The 22248-nt window shown below is 54.6% G+C and overlaps 2 protein-coding genes across 2 annotated transcripts; one reads left to right on the top strand and one right to left on the bottom strand.

The window, feature by feature from the left end:
* The first annotated feature begins 8206 nt into the window (after positions 1 to 8206).
* On the top strand, positions 8207 to 9906 carry LOC308064037 (C-C motif chemokine 4-like). The gene is made up of 3 exons (XM_080387884.1): positions 8207 to 8392; positions 8905 to 9016; positions 9396 to 9906. The coding sequence occupies exons 1-3, from the start codon at positions 8320 to 8322 to the stop codon at positions 9481 to 9483; spliced, it is 273 nt and encodes a 90-aa protein (XP_080244010.1). The 5' UTR covers positions 8207 to 8319; the 3' UTR covers positions 9484 to 9906.
* Positions 9907 to 16008: 6102 nt separating this feature from the next.
* Positions 16009 to 18206, bottom strand: LOC308064486 (C-C motif chemokine 5-like). Its single transcript, XM_080389040.1, has 3 exons — positions 17837 to 18206; positions 17246 to 17357; positions 16009 to 16632 (listed from the first exon to the last, which is right to left on the bottom strand). The coding sequence occupies exons 1-3, from the start codon at positions 17907 to 17909 to the stop codon at positions 16545 to 16547; spliced, it is 273 nt and encodes a 90-aa protein (XP_080245166.1). The 5' UTR covers positions 17910 to 18206; the 3' UTR covers positions 16009 to 16544.
* Positions 18207 to 22248: the final 4042 nt, after the last annotated feature.

Below are 22248 nucleotides of genomic sequence, written 5' to 3'. Positions count from 1 at the left end.
GAAACTTTCAATGTGACCCTGAAGATGAGGCAAAAGGAGCTCCAGAAGCAAGGTGACAAGACACTGCTTCTGAAGATGAGGAGCAGATTAACTGGGGAGTGAGGGCGTGGGCAGAAAATGGGATGTCCAGAAAAAAAAGAGTATCTCATCTCAGGAGAAGAGAAAAAATTGTAATGACCACAGACAAGGAAGAATGACCACACTTTATGGGAGAGAGTAAGATCTCACAGGTCTCTGTGGGCTGGGCAAGGGCTGTGACCAGGGATGGTTCACTGGGAAGAAGCCACACAGACTGCCATGGAGGTCTGCCAAACTCCTCTCTGTCCCTGGGGAGGGAGGTGATGGATGCTCTGGGAGAGGGCTGTCCAGCTGTGATGAGATGTTCCTAGAAGGACATCTCTTCTCAACAGAGAAGTAGGTACATCTCTGTGAAAGTCTCCATTTCATTGATTTCAAGACATCACTAGGTGGTGAGTGATATCTTGGCAGATGCTGCCTGAAAGTCAGTGGAAGGACTGTGATGTAAAGCGGAGCAACCCAACCGCACCACCAGCGCCTCTGCACCCTTACTGTGGTGCTGGTCTCTGACTCACTGTGTTTCTATTAAAGATCCCAGCTATTGACCCAAGCGCCTTCTGTAAATAACCTGGTGCTTTCCAAACATCACTCCAACACCATGTGGTGTGCACAGCCCTCCACCAGGTGCGGCAGGGTAGCTCCACGCAGGTTAACTGCTCTGCTCCATGCAAGCAAAGAAGGGTCTGGAGGACAGCGTGGTCCTGGACTTGCACAGGTGAAATCCCAGAGGTGGCCCACCCTCAGCGTAGGTTGGGAGCCGTGGTGGTGCACCTGCCCCTCACCGAGGCTGGGAAGGGCAGTCTGTGGAGTGAATGTGGCTCTTGCCAAGTTGAGCATCACCTCCTTCTTTGCCACATCATGGCCAGTTTGGTCCCCTCTCCATCCTTCCCTTTGCTATTTGCGGAGAGAAGCACCTCACAGGCTCACTATTCAGTTCAGACCTCACTCCCCTCTCCCCTTGTCAGCTTGGTTGTCCCCAGATATCCTGGGAGGATGAGAAGAGAGCCTGCCTCCGTAGGCAGCGCACCCCGCCAGGCAGGAGGTGGGAACTCGGACACCAGCTGGACCAGAAATCCTCTCTGAGCTTGTGTCAGCTTACTTGGCTCCTCTGTCTGGCTGTTCAGGGAATATAACTTGTAGATGTACGTAAGAGCATGCTTTGCCTCTGAGCTGTCCCCTGTGATTGTACCTTCAAGCATTCCTGGGTCATGTCTTGAGACCTGCCGCCTACCGCCGTCTGGTCCTGTCCTGCTCCCGAGGCACATGGTGTGACTAGGGCAGGAAGGTGAAATACCATTTATGGTGCAGAAATGGTCTGATAAAAAATGAGTTTCGTTAAAACAGAAGAATTAGTTGGAAATCTGCACTGATTATTCAGATGTTTTCAATGAGGCATCTGAAAACCTCCATGCCTTTATGTTTTTGTCAGCAAGCAGATGCCAAATTATTTTGTACTGGTAGAGACTATTTTTTAATTAATACATTATTTTTTTCTTAGTTTAGCCGAGTCAGTTTAGGATCAGTTTAGCCTACATAATGTGTGTTACAGGTAAGGGCTGAAATTTTTCTACTGCTGAAAGGCAAAACCAACCCCAAAGTCAGGGTATTTGCTTCCCAGGGGGTCTGTTTTTACCTTAGAAATCTGACAAAAGCCCCTACCCTGCCAGCTCTGCAGGCTGGACAGAGGTGGGAAGCTATAGTCACATCAGTGAGCCCTGGGATGTTGCAACTCGCAACTAAAAAGTGTTCTCTTACCCACTCCCCCACATCCAAGTCGTGATGAAACGAGAAAGTAATTTCTTCTAGCTCTTTCACCTTTTAGAAAGAGAGGATGCTGCGTGTCTCAGACGAAGGACCATCTAACCTGGGAGATGCTCTGAGGGGGGGAGATGGCCGCAGAAGAGCTGCCAAAGTGGGCTGGAGCATCTCAGGGGAATTTAGGCTCATAGCACAGCAAAATGGTGGTGTAAGATGGAAATTTTCCCAGCGTGGCTCCAGGTGGTTTCAGGATTCACGGCCCAGGCTGTGCCCTACCCTTGCCCCCGCTGCCGGCACGCAGTGCTCGGAGCCAGCAGGACAGGCCGTCCAAAGCAGCCTGGCCGGTGGTGCACTGATCTACACAGAGGGATACGATAGAGCTTTTCTGCAAGCCCCCCAAGAATCCCAGGAGAAAGTGCTAAGTAAAGCAAATGCCCAAAATAGATTTGGTGATAGTAGAAATAGGGAAATTCTCGATCTTGAATGAAAGGGGAACCCTGAAAATGGTGAGACTGGCTGATGTAAGTTGCTATTTATAGCAGGTTTTAGTGCTGAGGAGTCAGGATTCATTCAGAAAAGGAAGTACTTCAAAATGTCCAGTGTTCAGAAACTGCCTCTGAGACAAGCTCCGCTTCCACCTGCAGCAGCCTCCAGCCTGCCCTGCTCAGAGCTCAGGCGCTAGTGACTTTCCATTAGTGTACAGAAACTTTACCCCCACCATTCTTGACATTTCTGGAGAAATACTGGAATTTTTAAGATGATGTCATGTCCTGGAACTGGCTCCATGCAGAACCTGAGCCTGTGGGAGTGACTGGGAACCATCTGTCCCCACCGTGGTGGGTGAAGGGGAGAGCACGGCCACACCAGGCAGATGGTGTGAGCGAGTGGCCACCGCCATCTGCATTGCACAAGAGACCCGTTTGTGTTTCCCTGAAATCCTGTCATGCCAGGAAGATGTTTGTAGCTGATAAGAAAAAACGCCTCTTGTTAAAGGTTCAGTCTTTCTCCAGCAAGAGCATTTTCTGAAAAAAATACCCCAAGCAATGCTATCACTTTCTAATGACAGATGCCTCATTTTTCCTGGCCTTTCCTTTGAAGCAAATCAAACCAAAGAAAATTAACTGGACTGTATGTCAATGCAAATTAAAATTAAATTAAAAAGCCTCCTTGCTCCATACCCCTCTCCATCCTTCACATGAAAGGAAATGAAAGAAACAGGGAAAAATTGAGTTTTAGCAATTTTTGAGTCTGGTCATGGTTCACCCCGACTGCAGCTTCAGGGGTTGGGGCGCACCCGACCCGCGCCCCCCAGCATCCCTCAGACCCTGCAAATGCCTGGGGGGACCAGACGACGTGTCTGCTGGGGCTGAATCCTCTGCTCCGGAGGACAGCCCACCTCACTCAGATCTTTGGCGAGTCCTCCAAGAAGAGCAAGGAAAACGAGGCTGAAAATTCAGAGCTCTGCTGGGATGAAAAACAAAACCAGTTTATAAATGAGCCGACTGGGCCTTGTGTGTTTATTGTAATCAAGCAAAAAGGAAAAGAAGCAAGCCACAAAATGATTATTTTCGTTTTCATTAGTGGTCCTGGAGCCAAGCTCTCCAGGGGGTTTAGGTGGGCCAACTGCAGGTGGCTGCAGAGCACTGGGTGGCTGGCTGCACCCCATGAGTGTGTCAGGGATGGTGGTGCACCATGACCCTCCCCTGCTCACAGAGGGGGCTGAGACCAGGGTTAACCTTTAAGCTTGTGTCAGGGCCACTGCCACAGCTGAGGAACTTCTGTAATGTGTGGCCCTTGGACCTTCTGAAGACCCCGTGTCCACGTGCTGCACCTGCTGGCAGGGATGCGTGTGTTGTTGGTGCCACCGGCAGCACTGACGGGATGTAGGAAACTCCACGGGAGGTGTGAACCCTGTGTTTCCACAGCGAGGTGTGAGCTTTCCAGCTGCAGTGGTCACACGCACAGACCGGCAGTGGGGCTCGGATGTTTACTAGCCTCATGATTTATTTTGGGTTTGTTGCAAGGCTGCAAACCACTTCCCATGTGTGGAGGCTGTTTGTAGGTTAGGGAGCACTGCAGCATCTTTCTGAAGTGCTGATGTTGGAGGCTTTGCCACCCCAGATGGGTTTGTGCCCATCAAAAGGGCCATTGTCTGGCCGCCTGGGCCAGCACGGGCTCTGCCTGGCACCCGTGTCCCCTGGGAAAGGGGAGGTCTGGGGCAGCCCTGGCACTGGCGTGCCTCGGCCCTGCAGCCTCCCCACGCGGCATCCTGCATCCCTCCCACACCACGCAGTGAGGTGCAGCCGCAGGAGGGACTTGCTGGGGACGGTTTGAGTGGGAGAGGAGGGGAACCAGGCTCGGCCAGGCAGCACCCTTGCCCCAGGCTGCAAGTAGAGGAACAGGGCTGTGACCCTCAGGGCACTGCACCTCTGCCACAGGCGAACCCCCAGCTCCTCCACACAGAGCACCCCACACCCCAGAGCTTGTGCCCGCTTGGCTCGTGGGCAAGCAGAGCAGATGGCTAGCAGGAGTGACAGGGATGGGAACATATCCCTTCACGTGCTCCAAGTTCCTTCTGAGGGTGCTGCGGCGCCAGGGCTGGAACGGTGCAGCCCCCACGGGTGGGCTGTGTCCCCAGGGGAAGGCAGACAAGGGGACATCAGCCTGGGGACAACCCCCACCATCACCCATGAGTGAAGTATCCTGCACCCCTCTGCCCTGGGGGGGATGTGCTTTGTGACTGTGGCTCTTGGTGAGGGCAGGATTTCAGGGGGGCCTGAAGGAGTCCCAGGGCCTCTGGGCTAATCCTTCTCACCACCTATCCCAGGGCATGAAGACAGCACCCACCGTAACAGCCTTCCCTACGGTCTCCCTCTTTGAATAATTTTAGCTTACTTTTTCTACTCTGCCTGCACCCAAACAAGTCTCGTGCCCGTCTGGGTGAGACTAAACTTTTAAAACTGGCTCATTTCCAGGAACAATAAAGGAAGCTTGAGAGAGGTCAGCTTAGAAATACTTGATCTGCACGGACTGTGACAGAAGAGGGCTCCGGGGTTTGAGAAGCAAAAAGCAGTGTACAGAGACAGAAAACTGAAAATGGAAGGTGGCCTCGGGGGGTGGCGAGGGAGCAGAGGGCAGCCTGGCGGGGGTGTGCAGCTGGGCTTGCAGCTGGGGGCTCGGCGCTGGAGCCCAGTGCAGGGGGTCAGTGCAGGGAAGCGGCCGGGAGAGCAGCCCCCCGTCCAGGTGGCTTCTCAGCACCCCGGGGAAAACAACATCCCAGCTGACAAAGGGCAGTTTTGTAAGCATAGTGGGTTTGTGCTGATGACACAACCAAGCGATCGCAGCTGCAGCAGCTCTTTGCAGACCCTCCTCCTCCAGCTCTGTCAAATTCGTTAGCAGTAAATGATGGCCCCCATCCTTCCACGGACCATCTCAGGGCTTCCCGACAGAGGACAGAGCTGCTTGACACAGATCACATCACACCTGCATCACACCCCCATCACACCTCCATGCAGCAAGTGGGACAGCACCGTGCGCACCGCCAGCCCTGCGGCTCGCTGCTTGCCAGCAGCAGGCTGGAGAGCAGAAGCTGTGAAGTTCCCATTATCAAAGCTGTCTCTGGCTGGCATTAGCCACAAAGCTGCTTTCTGCAGCCACAACCTTCCTCACCCGGCAATGCGGCGCCGGCCACCAGCATTTGTCATTTCCCCCTGCACACTCTGGCATGTGAGTTGCAAGCACAGGGGAACATAAAACTCCCACTGTTGGTTTCTGCATGATTTATTTCCATGGCAAAAAGCCAGAATTTGGTTTTGCTCTGCAGCAATTCAACCAAAAGCTGGAGCCGCTTCGTCTTCTGTCGTGCACCTCTGCCCAGAGCTCTCAGACTTGCGCAGGGAAAGCAGAGCTGGTCCTGCCAGGGCTCGCTGTCAGTCCGGGGGAATCCAGCACTTCCCTCGATGCCCGTGTGAGAACTCACAGTCTTTGGCCCCAGTAAAAGTGCACTCTCGGGCGCTCTGCTGGTGTCTGCCCAGTTGCAGGGTGAGCCTGCAGCCTGGCACAGCCCATGGCACCAGTGGCCTGGGTGGCCGTGTTGGGAAGCAGGAGTGCAAACGGGATCCACCCTGGGAGGGCAAGCGTGGGGAGGAGCAGGTCACCACATACCTCGGGGGCCCTGAACCTTCTTTCTGTCCCTGCCAGAGGCAAGGTGTGAAGGACGGTGTCTCCACTGCTCTCACTTGCAGCACCATGGTAGCCAAGCAGGGGATTTGTACTTCTGGGAATGAAAATCCAGATCCAGGCCCGGGAGCTTGAGCATCATCTCTACACTGGAAGGGGCTTCGACCCCAGCTGCAGCCCCAGGCTGTGGCAGGATGTCAGGAAGCCCCAGGTCACCCACTCCCTGCAGAGCTGCTGCTCTGCCCTGCTCCCCAGCAGGAGCTGCCCAGAGCTGGAGACCTGCCAAGGCTCAAAAGTTTCTCCCATGCCAGGCAGGTTCTCCACTACTCACTTCTCAGCAGAAAATCCATCTTGTACTCAAAGGAGCTTTTGTAGGGACCAGTTCAGGATGGCAAAATGTCTCAGGTATGGCAAACCACCTCTTCCAGCGAACTCCCTGCTCCCCAGGGACTGAGGTTGAGGTGGCAAAAGACCCTCCTGCCTGCAAAGACCCTCCAAAGAAGGGTGAGATCCTGCCCTCTGATCCCTTCGTGGAAGCCTGTGACTGTTAAGGTGACTGAGTAGTTAGACACCTCACCAACCTGGTAGCCTTCAGAGATGAGGTGGCTGGCCAGGTAGATGGGGTCAGAGGGATGAGTGGATGTTGCTTCTTTTGGATCCAGTAAGGCTCCCGTAACATCCTCACAGGCAAACTGATAAAGTACGGATTAGATATAAATGGCAGTGAGAAGGATGGAGAACTGGCTGAACAGCTGGGCTTGGAGGGCTGTGGTCCATGGCACAAGTCCAGCTGGAAGCCAGTCGCCAGTGGAGAACCCCAGGGATCGATACTGGGACCACTACTCTTTAATATCTTGATGACCCAGATGATGTGTCAGAGTGCACCCTCAGCAGGTTTGCAGATGACACAAAGCTGGGAGGAGTGGCTGACACACCAGAGGGGCATGCTGCCATTCAGAGGGTCTTTGTCCGGCTGGAGGAATGGGCTGACAAAAATCTCATGAAGTCCAACAAGGAGAAGTGCCAAGCCCTGCCCTGGGATGGAACACCTCCAGGCACCAGTATGCGCTGGTGCTGACCAGCTGGAAAGCAGCTTGGCATGAAAGGACCTGGGGCTCCTGGTGGATACCAAACTGGACATGAGTGGCAACGTGCCCTTGCCACACAGGAGATCAACAGGCTTTCAGGCTGGATGAGGAGAAGTGTTGCCAGCAGGTCAAGGAAGGTGACCCTTCCCCTGTGCTCAGCACTGGTAAGGCCAGTCCTGGAGTGCTGGGTCCAGTTCTGGGCTTCCCAGTTCAAGAGGGACAGGGAACTACTGGGGAGGACCCAGTGAAGGGCCATGAAGATGATGAAGGGACAGGAGCATCTCTCCTAGGAAGAGAGGCAGAGAGAGCTGGGACCATTCTTCTGGAGAAGAGATGGCCCAGGGAGATCTTGTCAACTTGCCTGTGGGGACCAAAGCAGACAGAGCCCAGCTCTTCTCAGTGGTGGCCAGGGACAGGAAAAGAGGCAACTGGAAATTCTATTTAAACACCAGATAAAACTTTGTTACTGAACACTGAAAGAAGTTGCCCAGAGAGGTTTGGAATGTCCATCCCTGGAGATACTCACAGCCCATCCAGGCATGGTCCTGCGCAGCCTTCCCAGCTGAGCCCACTTTGAGCAGGGGCTGGACTGGACGATCTCCAGGGGTGCCTCCAGCCTCAGCTCCTCGCTGGCCCACGTTATGCCAAGCACAGCAGAGCCGGTGCAGGCAGAGCACTTTGGGTAGCGCAGAGCCTGCAGTCCGGCCACCTCTCAGCCCCACATGCTGCAGTTTAACAACCTTTAATAAACACCCTATACACAGCAGCACGAGCGTGCTTTGGACCTTGCCTGATTTTTTTTCCCCAGAGTTGCATAATCTTAGGCAAACATTGTGTCTTGCTATACAGACTCACAGGGAAAATCCCTGCTGTAGTTCAGATAAATAGTTTTCCTCTTTGTGGCCATGCCACTTGGCACATTTTAGTTTCCTTTTGATTTGCTAAAATCGAAAATGAATGCTGAGTAAGAGCTCAGCATACTTGGCTCCAATGTGAACTATATCCCATTCTTTCTGATTACTTTTTTTTCCTCCTAATTTCCTTTGGCTATTTCATTTTCATGACATCCTCTGTCTTCATTCTGGAATTTCCATTCGGGCCTCTCCTGACTGCCTCCAGGACTCTGTTAAAAGGGAGCTGAATCCATCTGCTGCAGTCTGAGCTGCATCTGCCAGAGCTCCTGGTCCTGCGCCGACTGCCCTCACCCAACGGGAAGATGAAGGTCTCTCCAGCCATTTTTGCTCTTCTCCTCATCACAGCCTCTTGCTCCCAAACTTTCTGTGGTCCAGGTGAGTCCTGCTTTTTTGTTTATGAAGGAAGGACAGATTTGAATCTGGCAGATAACTGGGAATTTTTCAGTATTTGTACCACTCTCCACTCTGCACTGAGATCAGCTATGTGTAGGAACCCCAGAATTAGAAAACCATCCATCCATCCACCCATCCATCCATCCATCCATCCATCCATCCATCCATCCGTCCCTTATCCATCCATCCATCCATCCATCCTGCACCTGGAGTACTTATTCCTGGTTATAGTGTAGGGACTTTAGTCTCTGCCCTGGGGCTGGGGGAGGTGGGAAACAAAGCTCTGAGCAATGACTGGGTGGGAATGTCCCCCAGTACCTGACAGTACTGTTCCTGGCATTGGACTGGATGATCCCCAATGTCCATTTCAGTCTTAATTATTCTCTTATTCCTCCCTCCCTTCCCTGCCAGCATGGCTCCCTGAGGTGATGGGCTGCTTGCTCCCAATGCACAGCCCAGCATGTGCTCACATGGTCTCTCCTTGCCTCCTCCAGCTGGATCTGACCTCCCAGTCTGCTGCTTCTCTTACACATCCCGCAAGCTCCCGCAGAAGCTCATCTTGCGTTATTATAGCACCAGCACCAGCTGCACCCTGCCGGCCATCGTGTAAGTACCAGAGCTGACTCCTGGGTGCAGACATGCTGGGGTGGTGTGGGGGCAGCCGTGGTGGGAGCTGTGTGGGAGAGTGACCAGCTCTGCAGGGTGGCTGTGGGCATAGGGATCTGTGGGAACAGAGCAAGGGGAAAGGACTTACACAGAGACTGCCAGGGATGCTCTTGTGGGGACTCCCAGGGATGCTCCTGCAGGAGTCAAGGAGGCAGTGTGCGAAAAGGGATGGGAGTGAGGGAAGTCAAAGTGAGCCGCTGGTTTCAGCATCAGCTTAGCATACAGGGGAGAACCTTTTGCAACACCCCAAAGCTGGGGTCCAGGGTCCCCTGGGATGTAGGTCTGAGCAGAGATCTAATGCCTCATCCCTGTTCCACAGGTTCATCACAAAGAAAGGCCGCCAGGTATGTGCAAATCCTAGTGACACCTGGGTTCAAAGTTACCTACAAAACTTGGACCAGAACTGAGCAGAGCAAGATGGCAAGCGTAGCGTTATCCTGAGCTCCTGCAATGGAGCAGGACACTAGGGCAGGAGGAGGTAGAAGAGCCCACGTCAGCTGCCGGCGGCCCTGGGGACTGCTGGAAGGGCACCGCGAGGCACCTCCTGCTGCGGTGCTGCTACTCGCCCTCAGCTTGCACTGACCAGTCTGCAACCTCATCCCTCTGCCCTGGCACCTCCGCCTGTGGCCTGGAAAGGCTCATGGGACTGTATCTCTATTGTTATATTATTTCAAATTATTTAAGAAGTTATCCTATGGGACAGGCATTACTTCTGTGGATAATAATGCTATTTATGAGAGGGTGGCTCAGAGTCTCAGTGTTGGATGATGGGTGGCTGTGGCTTTTGTGTGTGAAATCATGATTCTGGAGAATAAAGTATTTGGACAAAATCTCTTACTTTTTTCCTTTTATGTGCCTCTGAGTGGTGTTCACCAACACAGAGACAGAACTTCACCCTGATCCTATCTGCACACTCTGTATGACATGTGGTGATGGGAAATGGTTTGAGGCAAAACCATAACATTTCCATACTGCAGACATATGAACATTCTCTGACACCTCATTCCCCCACCACATACACCCCTGCCTCCCACATCTTTTAAAGAATTAGATGTGTTTGTACACACATATGGGCCTTTTACATATAAGAATATGTTCTCCGCACACCACAGCATGTTCCATATGCTCTTTTGCTATGCCCAGGCCCACACGCTGCACCCCAAAGTGGTCCCTGGGCACACTGTGTGTGCAGTAGGGTGGTGATAGGACATGTCACTGTAAGAGGTAAAATACCACCAGAGGTTTTGCAGGGGGAGAGCAGGGAGAGTGATTCATGGTGGGATGGGAGGAAGCAGAGGGCATGGAGCTACCATGGTGCTGAGGCTGCCCTGGGAGCTGGCAGGTACCTGGGGCTCATGAGCTGCTCATCCACACTTGTGCCAAGGGTGCTGAAGCACAGATCAGGGCCAGTTCCTGCCCATACCCACCCCTGCTAGCCATTTCTTTCAGCTAAGCGTCAGTGTTTCCTAGCATAGAGCCCGCAGGCATCCACATGCACGCTGTCAGCAGCCCTGCAGCTCCTCTCCTCATATGTGTCTGTTCCTCTGAGACATCACTGCATCTCTGCCTGCCAGCTGCCCTGTGCTGCTGGGTCCTGCCAAGCCCGGCAGTGCTGCCTGGAGAGGGGCAGGGACCCCAACTTTCTTTCTGACCCCCCTAATGGGGGTTGTTCCTCACTTTGCCACCTGTAAAACAAAGGGAAGGGTTCAGCTATGCTGCAGGGGCAAAACAGCCACCAGCAAACCTGCTGCAGTCATTCCCAGGATGCAGCTTTGCATGGGAACATGAATAGGAGGTAGCAGGTCTGAAGGGTAAAAGCACAGGGCTGGGCACAGCTGGCCCATCAGAATCGTGCTCAGCACTCCTTTGCTTCTGCACATGGAGAAGAAATGCTCCCAACAGCATGGTCACCCAGAGCTGGCCTGGCTTTGCAGCCATCCCATTCTTCTTCTTAATGCAAAAAAAGCCTTTCTGTTATTGTCTCATCTTCTTCCTGCAGCTATAGATCAGATTTGGCAACCCTGAGGCTGGGAAAACACCTTCATGTTGTCTCGTGATTTCCCTCTAGTCTTGTGTTTTCCAGGCTGGAAAGCTGGCTGCAGGAAGGCAAGCTCATGGGAAATCCAAGGAGTAGCATCCCAGCAAAGGGCAGGCTCAGCCCAGGTACCATTCTGTGTCCCAGGAGAGGGTGCTGGTGATGGGGGACCATGCAGAGGGCTCCAGCTCTGGATGGCTCCTGACCACTCTGCTGGGAGGGTGATTTAGGAAAGGCACAGGCTCTCACTCACCCCGCAGGGTCCCTATGCTCTCCTGGCACGGTGTGGTGCTGGTGGAGAGGGTCAGATCAGGTCCAAGCAGGGACAAAGTGGGTCAGCATGTCTGCAAAAATCTTGTCCCACTCTAAGCCAGGGCTTACCACTGTCAGGGAGAGACAAAAATCTGCAGAGGGAGGTATCCCGAGCAGGGCTTCCCAGCTGTGCCATGAAACATGGGAGCAGAGAGTGGCCACTGCGTGGTGGGGTGGATGGACAGGAGCTGCTGCCCATGGGTGGGCAGGTGAGGACCCCGGGAAGGGGGTGCTGGGGGTCTCCTCTAGCCCTGAGGGCATCCCGCCTGCATGCTCTGTCGCCTTTAGTGCCGAGGAGCTGAGTTTGGTGTTGCAGAGGGAAACTGGTGCCTGATGTGGGGCTCCGTGTGCTGCGAGGGGGTGGAGGGTGGGTGTCGCGGTGAAAGAGAAGGCTGCAGGGGGTCTGAGGTTTGCCCCAGGCCCGGGTGCGGGGGGCAGGCTGGGGAGGCTGCAGGACTCGGAGCTGCAGCTGGCTCTTCTCCGGACAGTCCCTGGCCTGGAGCCCGGGCTCACGAGGGAATTTCCCTTTCCAGCCTTCCCAGTTTTGGTTTCCTTTCTGCAGCTCCAGCCGCAGCAGCCAAGCCAGCCCGCTCCCCGAGCCCCTTCCCCTCAGCCCAGCCCGTCTGCCCCGGCAGGAGCCAGGCACGGTGCGGACAGGTCCCTCCGCACGGGACCGTGGCCACCCAGCCCAGGCTCCCGGGGTAAGAGCACAGGGGAAGTCATGGCCCCAGGGGTCAACCGTGCCGCCAGCATCCTTCCTGCAGCCTGCTGCCAGCTCTGGGCAGGGGAGGGTAGCCAGCAGGGGACACCTGGACAAGCAGGAGAGCTGCCGTGGGGAGAGGTACTGCTGAATCCAGGGGATGCATCAGCTGCTCTTGATGGTCCTGTCTTGAGGCTTGGGGCAGCGCCAGCCCTTTCTTGCCTGCTGCACAGAAATCTGCAAGAGATGGCTCAGCTGCCAGTCAGTCCCTGGCCCTGACATCCTTCTCCACGGACAGCTCAGCACTCCCTTTCCTGCAGGTTTCTTTGCTCTGCAAGCAGTTCAGGGGCATCTGTGCTGCAAAATGGGGTGCGAGTTGGGATGGCTGCAAGTGGGACATGGGCACAAACGATTATGGAGCCATGTATTGAGTCTCAAGACACAAGTCAGGACTCAGCAAGGCCAAGTGGTCCACCAGCCAGATCTGAACTGAAGGAATGAGAGTCCAGCAGAGAGGCAAGAGAAGCGTTCAGTTCCCCAATTGTCTGCTGGAAGGTGACCACCACCCAGCCATCAGGCTTCTCATGTGCTGACAGAGGTGGACAAAAGCCAAGGCCAGCTGCTCCCATGGGACTGGCAGGTTGACTCTGCTGGACCCCATGATCCAGGGGTATCCTGGTCCTCCTCCCTGCCTGCGGGAGCCAGCAGTGAGTTGAGGCAGAGCCAGGAGTCTGGCCCAGGGTCCTTCTCTGGTTTCTCAGCAGCTGCCCTTGGCTGGATGCCTCCACACCAGACAACGGTCGCAAAAAGGACATTCCCCAGCCCTGGTGTGACTCAGTATAGCTCCGTGGTGGTGCATCCCTTCCCCACCACAAAGGTTTCCTGGTCCTCCCCACTTCCCACCTTCATCACCAGGAAGGAACATCAGGCCTGTGCTGACCCTGATGCCAGCTGGGTGAAGGCACTTCTGAGCATTTTGGGGGCACACTGAGATGGCCACCCCTGCCTGGTCCTCCAGAGCTCCAGCTCTGGCCCCAGGGAGCCCAGGGCCAGTCCCAGCTTCTTTCACTCTTCTTGCAAAGGAATGATTTTGATGTAGTGGACTGCTTGCCTCCTGCTTGTCACAGTCCTGTGGGCAGGGAAGTGGAACGTGTGGCCCCAACAGGGAGTCTGGGTCCCATCAGCCCACCTTGCCCAGCCTGGCTCTACAAAGGCACTGTGCCTCAGTTTCCCCATCTGTAAGCGAGGGATAGCAATGCTTAAAAGCTTTCTGTGAAGTGCTCAAAGAGCCATTGTATGAAAGCAAACCGCCACGAGCACTGTTTGACTACTCTCATGCTCAGGGAGACCTGTCTGATTTTATACCCCTCCCCTGCTTGCCTCCGCTGCCGGGCTGTGCCGCAGGGTCCCCCTTGCCTCCTGTCCCAGCGGGCTGTGCCACAGCTGCTTTGCAGGGATGCAGAACAGAACCTCGTACCTCCCCCTCCCGCTGAGCTGCCTGCCCAGCCTGCAGAGGAATTGGGGTCCTTTGAGAGCTACTCAGGGTCATCTCTCTTCTGCCTTGAGGGAAGGGGCATTTCGGGTGTGCTGCTGCATATTAGCAATTTTCAACCTTATTCTGTAGATGTGGTTTCACGCTGTCTTTAAGGGGTAAAGCTTTCTGCTCATAATGCCTGTCTCCATTGCTGAGCTTGGATATCGATGAACCTCCTCCCTGATGATGAAGGCTACCCCTTCCCACCCACCCCCAGCAGAGTGGTCCTTTTGGGACAACAAATCCTGCTGTCCACAGCCCAGAGTCCTGGATGCACAGGGGAAGGTGTGGGGAACCAGCCGTGGGCCTGCTGTGAGCCCCAGTTTGGGATGGAGCTGGGCCCTGGCTCCCTGTGGACCACACCGTCCCCCGTCTCCTCCTGCCAGGCCTTTTGTTCACTCTGCAAGGCTGCTGTCAGGGTGAGATGTGGGGCAGCATCCCGGGGCCTCAGCCCCTGTGCCTGTAAACCCCACTGACCCCACAAGGCTCTTCCCATCCCTAAGCACCGGGATACCTTCCTTTGCTGCATTGTCCTTCTCCCTCCCTTGCCCCTGTCCTCTGCTCCCAGCCTCCCAACTTCCCGCCTCTTCTTTCTGCATTTTCTTGATGCCCTGCTGACCTCTTCACCTCAGGGTGCCCTGCACCCAGCCCTCATCACCCACCTCCACTCCCCTACACCTTTCCTCCCCATCCCCAAGGACAGCCACCCTCTTCTACCTGGGGTTGTGCTGCCCTGTGCTCCATCACCAGGGATGTGGGACTCCCTCCATCCCTGGGACCCCTCCATCTCTCAGCACCCGGGAAGCATGCAGGCGTGTGCCCCGCTAGGATTCACGGACAAGATCTGTTCAGGTTATGGTACCAGCTCTTGGTGCACAGACGCCTCAGGGCTCTCTCCACTGCCTGCTCTCACTGCAAGGATGCTCTGCCAGCTCAGCTTGGCAGAGCAGGGTCCACCAGAGCTGCAAAGGCTGCTTTCTGACCCTGGCTTCATGGCTAGGGCAGCCCCCTCCTCTCTGAGGACCCTCATCCTGGGCACTGAGACCCTCCCCTGTGCCCTTGGGCTCTGCGAGGTTTCTGCACCCACACAGTCAGCTGCTCCTGGGAATTGTCCCAGTCTGCAGAGAGCCCCAGGAGCAGCGGGTGAGAGCTGTGGCCTTGGCTCCTGCCAGAAACAGAGACTTTGAGACAGTTAATAAGGAACTGCAATAGGAAATGCTGGTTAATAAACAGGGAGACCTGCGGAGAGGTGGTGATGAGCAACAAGAGAAAAGGAGACAACCTGAACACTTGTGTGTTCAGCATTCAACGACATGAACCCTGTGGCACCAGTGGGCTTGGGGGTGTTTTACAGACACCATAACTCACAGATTTGCTTGCCTCTAGTTATGGGGGTTCATTTGTTGCTAGCAGTGAGGGGGACCTGAGAAATTACTCCCAGGGGTGATGAATGGCTCATTTTGTGATGGAAGATGTCCTGGGAGGTGAAGAGCTGACATGCACAAGATGCCAGGTAGGGGTACTCTCAGCCAAGGGACAATACAAAAATTTCTGAGCTTTTGCTTCAGACAGCTCTGATGGAGACAGGCCAGTGAGCAAAGGTCCCCACGTCCTGCCAGCACAGCTTCAGTGGCAAGAAGGTCACACCCAGCAGTTTCATTCTCTGCCCACAAAGATATCAGCTAGTTTTAAATGCAAACCATAAGCTGATAAAGTGCTTTCGTCGATTTTACTTGGTGCAAAAGATCTCTTGTGATTTTTTAAAGGAAATTCAGGTTTCCTTCCCAAAGCAGCTGATGACCAGCAGATAATTGGTGCCTGTCCTTTGCAGTAACACACTAACAGAGTACCCAGAGCCGAGCACAGCTCAGGCTTCGTTCCCAGAAGAGCCTGTGCTGGGGACGTGGTCCTGGCTGGCCAGTTCCTGAGCCACCCTCCTTCCAGCCCACTGCAGAGATGTCGCTGTACCCCTACCTGCTGATTTCCAGACATCCCTTTGCCAAAGCCACAGTGGCAAATCCCCGGGGATCCAGCTCCACCAGCTCCTGCCTTTGGCTACTAATATGACAGGGGAAAAGGGCTGGGGGAGAGGTCTGGCCCCGCAGCAGCACAGAGGCTGGGAGGGAGCAGCCCTGGGGGTGCTGGGGTGGTGGTGGGGCTGCTGCTGCAGTGCCGGGAGCAGGGAGCTGCAGAAGGAAGGTGCAGAAGGGAAGGTTTAAAGGACTAAGAGGGCCGAGGCATTTCCAACGCAGAACTTGGAGTTCTTCCTCGGCCTCTTGCAAAATGGTTGTAGTGGGGTCCCATCAGCCCTGTTTTCCCAAGCGGGAGGGGAACAACCTCTTCCAGAGCTGACACAGAGAGCACAGACACTTTATTCTTTGGCACCAGCAAGAGACAGAGTTTTGAGGACAAGGCTGAACGATGTGGTTCCACAATGAGCAGCCTGTAAGTAACCAGCATGCCACTTCCTTCGCTCGCGACACAGATCTCAGGCAGAGCAGCTGGCTGGGAGGTCAGCTGGGTTTGCACAACAGCACCCGCACTTAATCCTGACACACCGCTTCCCACAAATAGCCCTGGGGATAAAAAACCCTTCCCATTCTAGCAGTGTAGGCACAAGGAGGGGACAGTTTAGCCACATGTCACACAGCAGGCCATTCCAATATGGGTCTGCAAGGCCAGGAGGTCCCCAGCATCACAGCTGCCCATATGGGTGGCTAAGTTATCGTGGATACATGACATATTTGCAAGACAAAAGGAACTTCAGGGTTCCCAAGGTGGCTCAGCAGGTCCTGGTGCTCAGCAGCAGGATTTCTAGGTCTGTGCCAAGACTGCTGGATGGTATCGCAGGACTTCTCCAGGGCAAAGACCTCTCAGCTCCCAGCACTCACTGCAGCTCCAGGGCGTTCACGTATTCCTTCACCCACTTGGCATCAGGGTTAGCACAGACCTCCCGGTCCTTCCTGGTGATGAACCTGTCAAGTCAGGCAGGGAGGTGTTACAGTCCCCGATGGGGACAGGGACATGAGGACCTTGGGTCACCTCGGGCACATGCCCTGTGGTCAGGGCTAGGTCCCAAGGAGGTCACCTCCCCTCCAGGCTTCCGTCCCACAAACCCCCAAGCATTAGGGGGCTGCAGAGACTGCTGGAACCCAGAGGGCAGGGAGAGATCAAGGTCTCCTGGGAGACCCTCCCCATGCTCAGAGGTTCCTGGCCATATTCAGTGCAGAGGTGACCCTGGAAGCAGCGCGTGGGTGGCTGGCACATCAGGTGCAAGTCTTGCAGGTGGCACATTATGTGCATTGTACTCATCACCTTTGGGGGGTCCTGCTGGCCACACAGAGACCTCCACGCACTTTATTCCCAGCACTAGGGTGGTTCAAGGAGACCAAGGAGACCACTTATTTTTCAGCTGGGAAGGATGAGTGTTCATCTGCTGCACATGGGACCTGTGGTAGCTGTCCCCTTCCCTTGCTCCAGGTATGGTTGCTCACAGCACCGTACTCTTGGCCCCACTGGACATGAAGTGAAGAACCCAAAGGCTGGCAAAGCCTTTCCTCAGAGCCCAGCGCAGGAGCTGGTACTTACACAACTGCTGGCTGTGAGCACTTGCTGCTGGTGTAGAAATAATCCTTCACATGACTCTGGGGCAGCTTTCGTAAGGTGTAGCTGAAGCAACACACAGTTGTGTCAGCCCCAACTGGAAGAGATCATGAAAACCAGCATGAGTCTGTCACTCAATGAACTGCACATTCCCCAGCTGAGAGCATGGGCAATCATCCCCTTAATCAGCTGTGGAGCCCTCTTCTCTTCCTCTTTCCCCAGAAAGTTAGCAATAAATTGCTGTAAACACCAAAGCTTAATTAAAATCGTTGCTAGGATTGCTTGTTACATGTTTTGCAATCACATCCAATGATAAAAACTCCTTCAGTCACCCTGGGGCCACTCTTAAAGCCCAGCAACAAAATCAGGGGAGATGAATCCTGAAAACTTTGATACTTATCATTAAAACTCATCTTGAAGATAAAAGGATGCTAGAAAGGAAGATTAGTCCCAAGAAAGCAGAACTCACACAGGCTTCCAACCTTTGCAGCTAACTTCTTCCAGCTCTGCTTCAAAATTACTGCCAGTCAGAGCAAAAGTCCACCCCAAGAGAGCAGAGAAAGATGCTGTACTCACATGGAGCAGGAGAGGCCTGAGAAAAGAGGGCAGCAACAAGGATGCTGGAGAGGCACACTGTGGAGGCGTTCATTATGGGCAGAGATGAGCTGCAAGGGCAGAGGCAGGACCAGAGCAGATTCCTCCTCTGTCTGATGCAGGGTGCAAGCCCAGTTCTTGCTTTTTATAGGTAGGGTGGACAGCCACACAGTCCGATTTCAAGGCAAAGACTTGGAGTTTCCAAAACTTAATGGAGCTGATGTCACGGCACCTTTGCCTCACAAAAAAAAACCCAAAAAACAAACAACAGCAAAAAAAAAACCCAACAGAAAAAGGGAAGTAACAGGTCTAGGAAATACCAGAATAGCCTTTGTGTGAGGTGAGGTAAGGCTGAGCGAGTCTGCACCCATGAAGGCTATGCTGACCAAGACAGGATATGAAACCACTCTTGAGGTGCAGGTTCACGCTTAGATTCACCAGCATGACACCAATAGTCATCAAACTCCTCTCAGCATCCTTCCCAAAGGACCAGGAGGACCTCAGCTCAGTCTCCTTTTCAACGACCCAGACATTGAGGACAAAGGTGCTCAGACCCTCAACCCTCAAAACGGCTTGGGGACAGTGCAGGTCCAGGGGGGGTCCTTGCTGCTGTGACTGGGTCTGGGACATGCACAGGGTGGATGCGGGGGGGCAATGTGGGCAGCATGGGCAGCAGGCACGGTCTGAGCTCTACTGCCTGTGCAGGCAGCAAGGATCACCCAGCACCCTAGAGACTGCTTGTAGGTCTGGGCTGGCAGTCTTAGCACCATAGAACACAAAGTCCTCAACTTCAACAAACAAAAGTTGTACTTCCACTATGGAGCTCGGGACCTCCAAACCCCTCCTAACACACCGCAGCATCAGCCGGTAAGGGGAGGGCTTGCCTGAGAAGCCCGACTGAAGGTCTGACTCTACAAATACTGTTTTCTCCCAGAGCCAAGGGAGAAACACAAATGCCAGCATGGGTTTCATACAAGGTGGGATGGAGAAGGCAGAGTGGGGGGTTCCCCTGGCTGGGGATGTGAGAGACCAGCTCTCGTGCAAATGTGTAGCCCCATGCCCTTGTGCACACTCACAGTCACAGGGCTCACGTTGTGGTCTGCCCAGAGACCCCAGTGCTGCCCTTGCCATGAGGCGATGGGCTCCCCAGGATACCCGCCCAGGGAGCATTTCCCCTTTTTCCAGCTCCCTTTTTTCTGCAACAGGCACCAAATTTGCCAGCTCACAGCCTGTGGTTTCTCTGGGTATTTTCATGCCTGGCTCCCAGCGACAACTGCTGTTCACGAGGCACCACGGGCTCATTTCCCTGGGATTTTCTCGCTGCCCCACAGTCCCAGTAATGCAGCGGGGACCGCAGGGCAGTGCTGCTCTGCTCCCACTCTCCTTCCCCTACTACACACACCGCATGGGTCTGCATGGGGCTCTTGGAGACCTCCTTGTGCCTGGGTGTATTGGAGCTGTCTCCCCACAGTGTCCTCTTCACTGCAACGTCCCCACAGGAGGTGGTGGGGAATGGTCCATGGCTTTCCCAGCTCATTCTCCCAGGAGTCACCCTCATGGGGCTGGGTGTGGTGGTGTCCTGGGGACCCTGAGGACTCCTGCCTTCCAAAGCATGTGAAGGACCAGGGACTGAACCAAGTGACTGACACCATGAGATTTTCACAAACACGTGATGGTGGCATTTTGGGGCAGCACAGCAGCATGCTAGCTAGTACTTGGGCTTTGTAAGGGACAAAAATCTCAGCTGGAATTTGCCAAGGGACATCCCACTCTGAGAGGTGGGGAGAGTGATTGTTCATTGCTACTCCTGTATTGCATGTATCCCAGCATTGCAATTAGCCTATTGTTCTGGCTAGTTTGTGTATGTGTTGCTCATGCCCCATACCCATGTAGGAGTGTAAAGCAAGGCCATGTGTCTCAGCCTCATCTCCTTGCTACAACAGCAATTGCATTTTCTACTGAGCCTTGACCTGTCCCTGCTGCCCCAAGGCTGATCCTGGGGCCGGGACTTCTCTTTTGAGGGAGGAGTGCCTGTAGAAAGTAAGTTTTTATATCCCAACCACCTGCCTTGCCCCATGCCCCTGCACACTCCTGGGCTCCAACACAGCTCCTGGGCTGCATCGCTTCCTTGTTGCAGTTTGTGGGGTGGCAGTCGCCCCTCTCCCCTTTGTCTGCCAACACAGACAGAGACCATCTTGCTATGGGACATGCAAGTGAACCTGTTTTGGTGTGCCCAGATCTGCTGACAGAGGAAGGAACTGTTACGATCTATGACAGAATATCTGACAGGTCTAGATAGAGATCTGAGAAACCGCAGAGATATACTGACGCTTCCCCAACCGCAAGGCTGCCAGAGCTCATGCTCCGCTAGAGCTTGTAGGGGCAACTGAAACCATGACATCTGCATATCTTTCTGAAAGCCTCAGCCCAGCACAGTGCTCTCTTGCCCTCACCCAACATGCCCAGCCTTGCCCCTCGCTTGGTGGGTTTGGCCCTGTGCAGGGGTTTGGAGGTGTATTCTGCAGCCCTGACCATCACAGCAGAGATGCCGGAGTGTTGGAAAGATGCCAGGCCGTTCATCGTGGCTCCATCCTTGCTCCATGGTGACACTCCTCCCTGCTCTCCTTCCTCCTCGTCCTACTCTGCAGTGCTCCAAAGCCACCTGCTGCCTCCCTTTGCCTTCTCCTGCTCCCTGCAGTGCAGCTCCTCAGGGAGAGGTGGTAGCCAAGGCAGCAGCCAGCGGCTGGGATCCACCAGGCATTGCAGAGAAACCTGGGCAGAGCTGGGGGCACCGTGGGGACAGGGGAGCTGGATGCCACATGTCCCACTGCAATCCCTTGGAAGGGTTGCAAGGGGCACCATGCTGGGCTTTGGCTTCAGATGGAAGGGGAGTTGCACTGGCCATTTTTGGGAGCTGTGTGGGAGAAGACAAGCCACAGGGTGGTTTCATCACTGTGTGCACTGGCCCCTGCAAGTCAGAGATATTTTTCTCTCTGTCCATTTACTTCCCCTCCCAACCACACACGAGCATCCAAGGAGCACCGGGCCCTCTGCTGTCTTCTGTGGGAAATGTTCCTGGAGCCTTTTCGTTCACGTCCACCTCAGTCGTGGCTCATCCACCTGCTGAGAAGCCCTGCAGTGCTTTCTCCTGCCCCCCAAGTGCAGGGCTGGGGCTCCGTTCCCTGCGCGCAGCCTGGGGCAGGCAGGGCTCCTGCACAGGGCACCCCCCGGGTGCCATCCCGTGTCACTGCTCGGTCCCCTCAGGCCTGAACCCCGCTGTGCTGGGTGCTGCAGGGGCAGGTGACACTTGTACTGTCATGAGCCCTGGGCTCTCCCTGGGGCTCTTTGCCCTGGGCAGGGGTGCAGGGCTCTGCAGTGCCCTGTTGTGCTGCCCATGCTGGTAGCAAACACCTGCAGCACGGGGGGGTGGGGTGGGGGGGCGCACATTTCAATCCCCTCTCCATCTTTCTATTCAGCAGAAAGCCTCCTTTCTAGGAGGCGAGTGTAGGTGGTAGAGGAGAACTCTGCTTTTGGTTTTGACCCAGCCTGACTTAGCCTCTTTTTTATTTTTTTTTTAATACAAAATACAATTTTTTATTAAGTGAAATGTATTCTTACGTCTTATTTTCTTAAGTGAAATGTATGGGGCCAAGGACCCAGGCTATATGTAGCAGGCAGGACAAGGGTGGGGGGATCACTGCAGCAGGATGCCCAGGCAACACCAGTGCATCGCTGCCACCCAGCCCCTCCGGCAGCACAACCACCCTGCACGCTGCTAACGAGAGCTGCTTCCTTCTGCAGGGTAAACAAAGACAAAAGTCTCTGCCCCCTCAGAAAGACCCTCTGGAAACTGGGATCACCTGCCCTTTGCAGCTCCAGATGAAGTCTCAAAAGATGGCCCCGACTGGCTATTTTCCCTTAGGAAAACAAGATGCAAACATCACTGTAAAACCAGTAGGACCAGGGACTCCAGACACACTCCCTCTGCCAGCACAAGGTCTCAGACCCCTGTTTCCCCCGAACAGGGAGGGCTCCGCTGGCAACCATCAGCCTGTACCTGCTCTGTCCTGCTTCTCCTGAGGTGACTACAGGGAAATCCTGGCTGTGCACTGGGAGTCAGCGTTGTTGTGTCCATGGAACTGGATCACCTGTGCCCAATGCAATGTGTGTCACGAGAGCCTGGCAACGTACAGCAGCACAAATGGGGTCCGTGCTCCACCATCAGCAGGACTGAACCTCCCTGGTGAACTCCCAGAGGACTGCCAAGTCTTTTATTGAACCATTGGCCATCATTGCCTTCCCCAAATCTGCCTTTGGCGGTGAGCAGAGTCCTGGCATAGCCACCCACTGCTTCCCAGGTCTGGCAGGGATGGGGTCCTCTTGCAGATAGTCTT

The sequence above is a fragment of the Falco punctatus genome (genome assembly GCF_963210335.1).
Source record: "Falco punctatus genome assembly, chromosome: 1".
NCBI lineage: Eukaryota > Metazoa > Chordata > Aves > Falconiformes > Falconidae > Falco > Falco punctatus.
Note: the sequence above shows the minus strand (reverse complement) of the source record. Positions and strands in the feature narration are given on the sequence as shown.

Excerpts from the sequence above, each read along its gene's own strand:
- LOC308064037 (XM_080387884.1), top strand. The coding sequence starts at position 8,320 with ATGAAGGTCTCTCCAGCCATTTTTGCTCTTCTCCTCATCACAGCCTCT. Across the intron at positions 8,393-8,904 it reads CCAAACTTTCTGTGGTCCAG|CTGGATCTGACCTCCCAGTC; the intron begins GTGAGTCCTGCT and ends TGCCTCCTCCAG. Across the intron at positions 9,017-9,395 it reads TGCACCCTGCCGGCCATCGT|GTTCATCACAAAGAAAGGCC; the intron begins GTAAGTACCAGA and ends CCTGTTCCACAG.
- LOC308064486 (XM_080389040.1), bottom strand. The coding sequence starts at position 17,909 with ATGAACGCCTCCACAGTGTGCCTCTCCAGCATCCTTGTTGCTGCCCTC. Across the intron at positions 17,358-17,836 it reads TCAGGCCTCTCCTGCTCCAT|TTGGGGCTGACACAACTGTG; the intron begins GTGAGTACAGCA and ends GATCTCTTCCAG. Across the intron at positions 16,633-17,245 it reads TGCTCACAGCCAGCAGTTGT|GTTCATCACCAGGAAGGACC; the intron begins GTAAGTACCAGC and ends CTGACTTGACAG.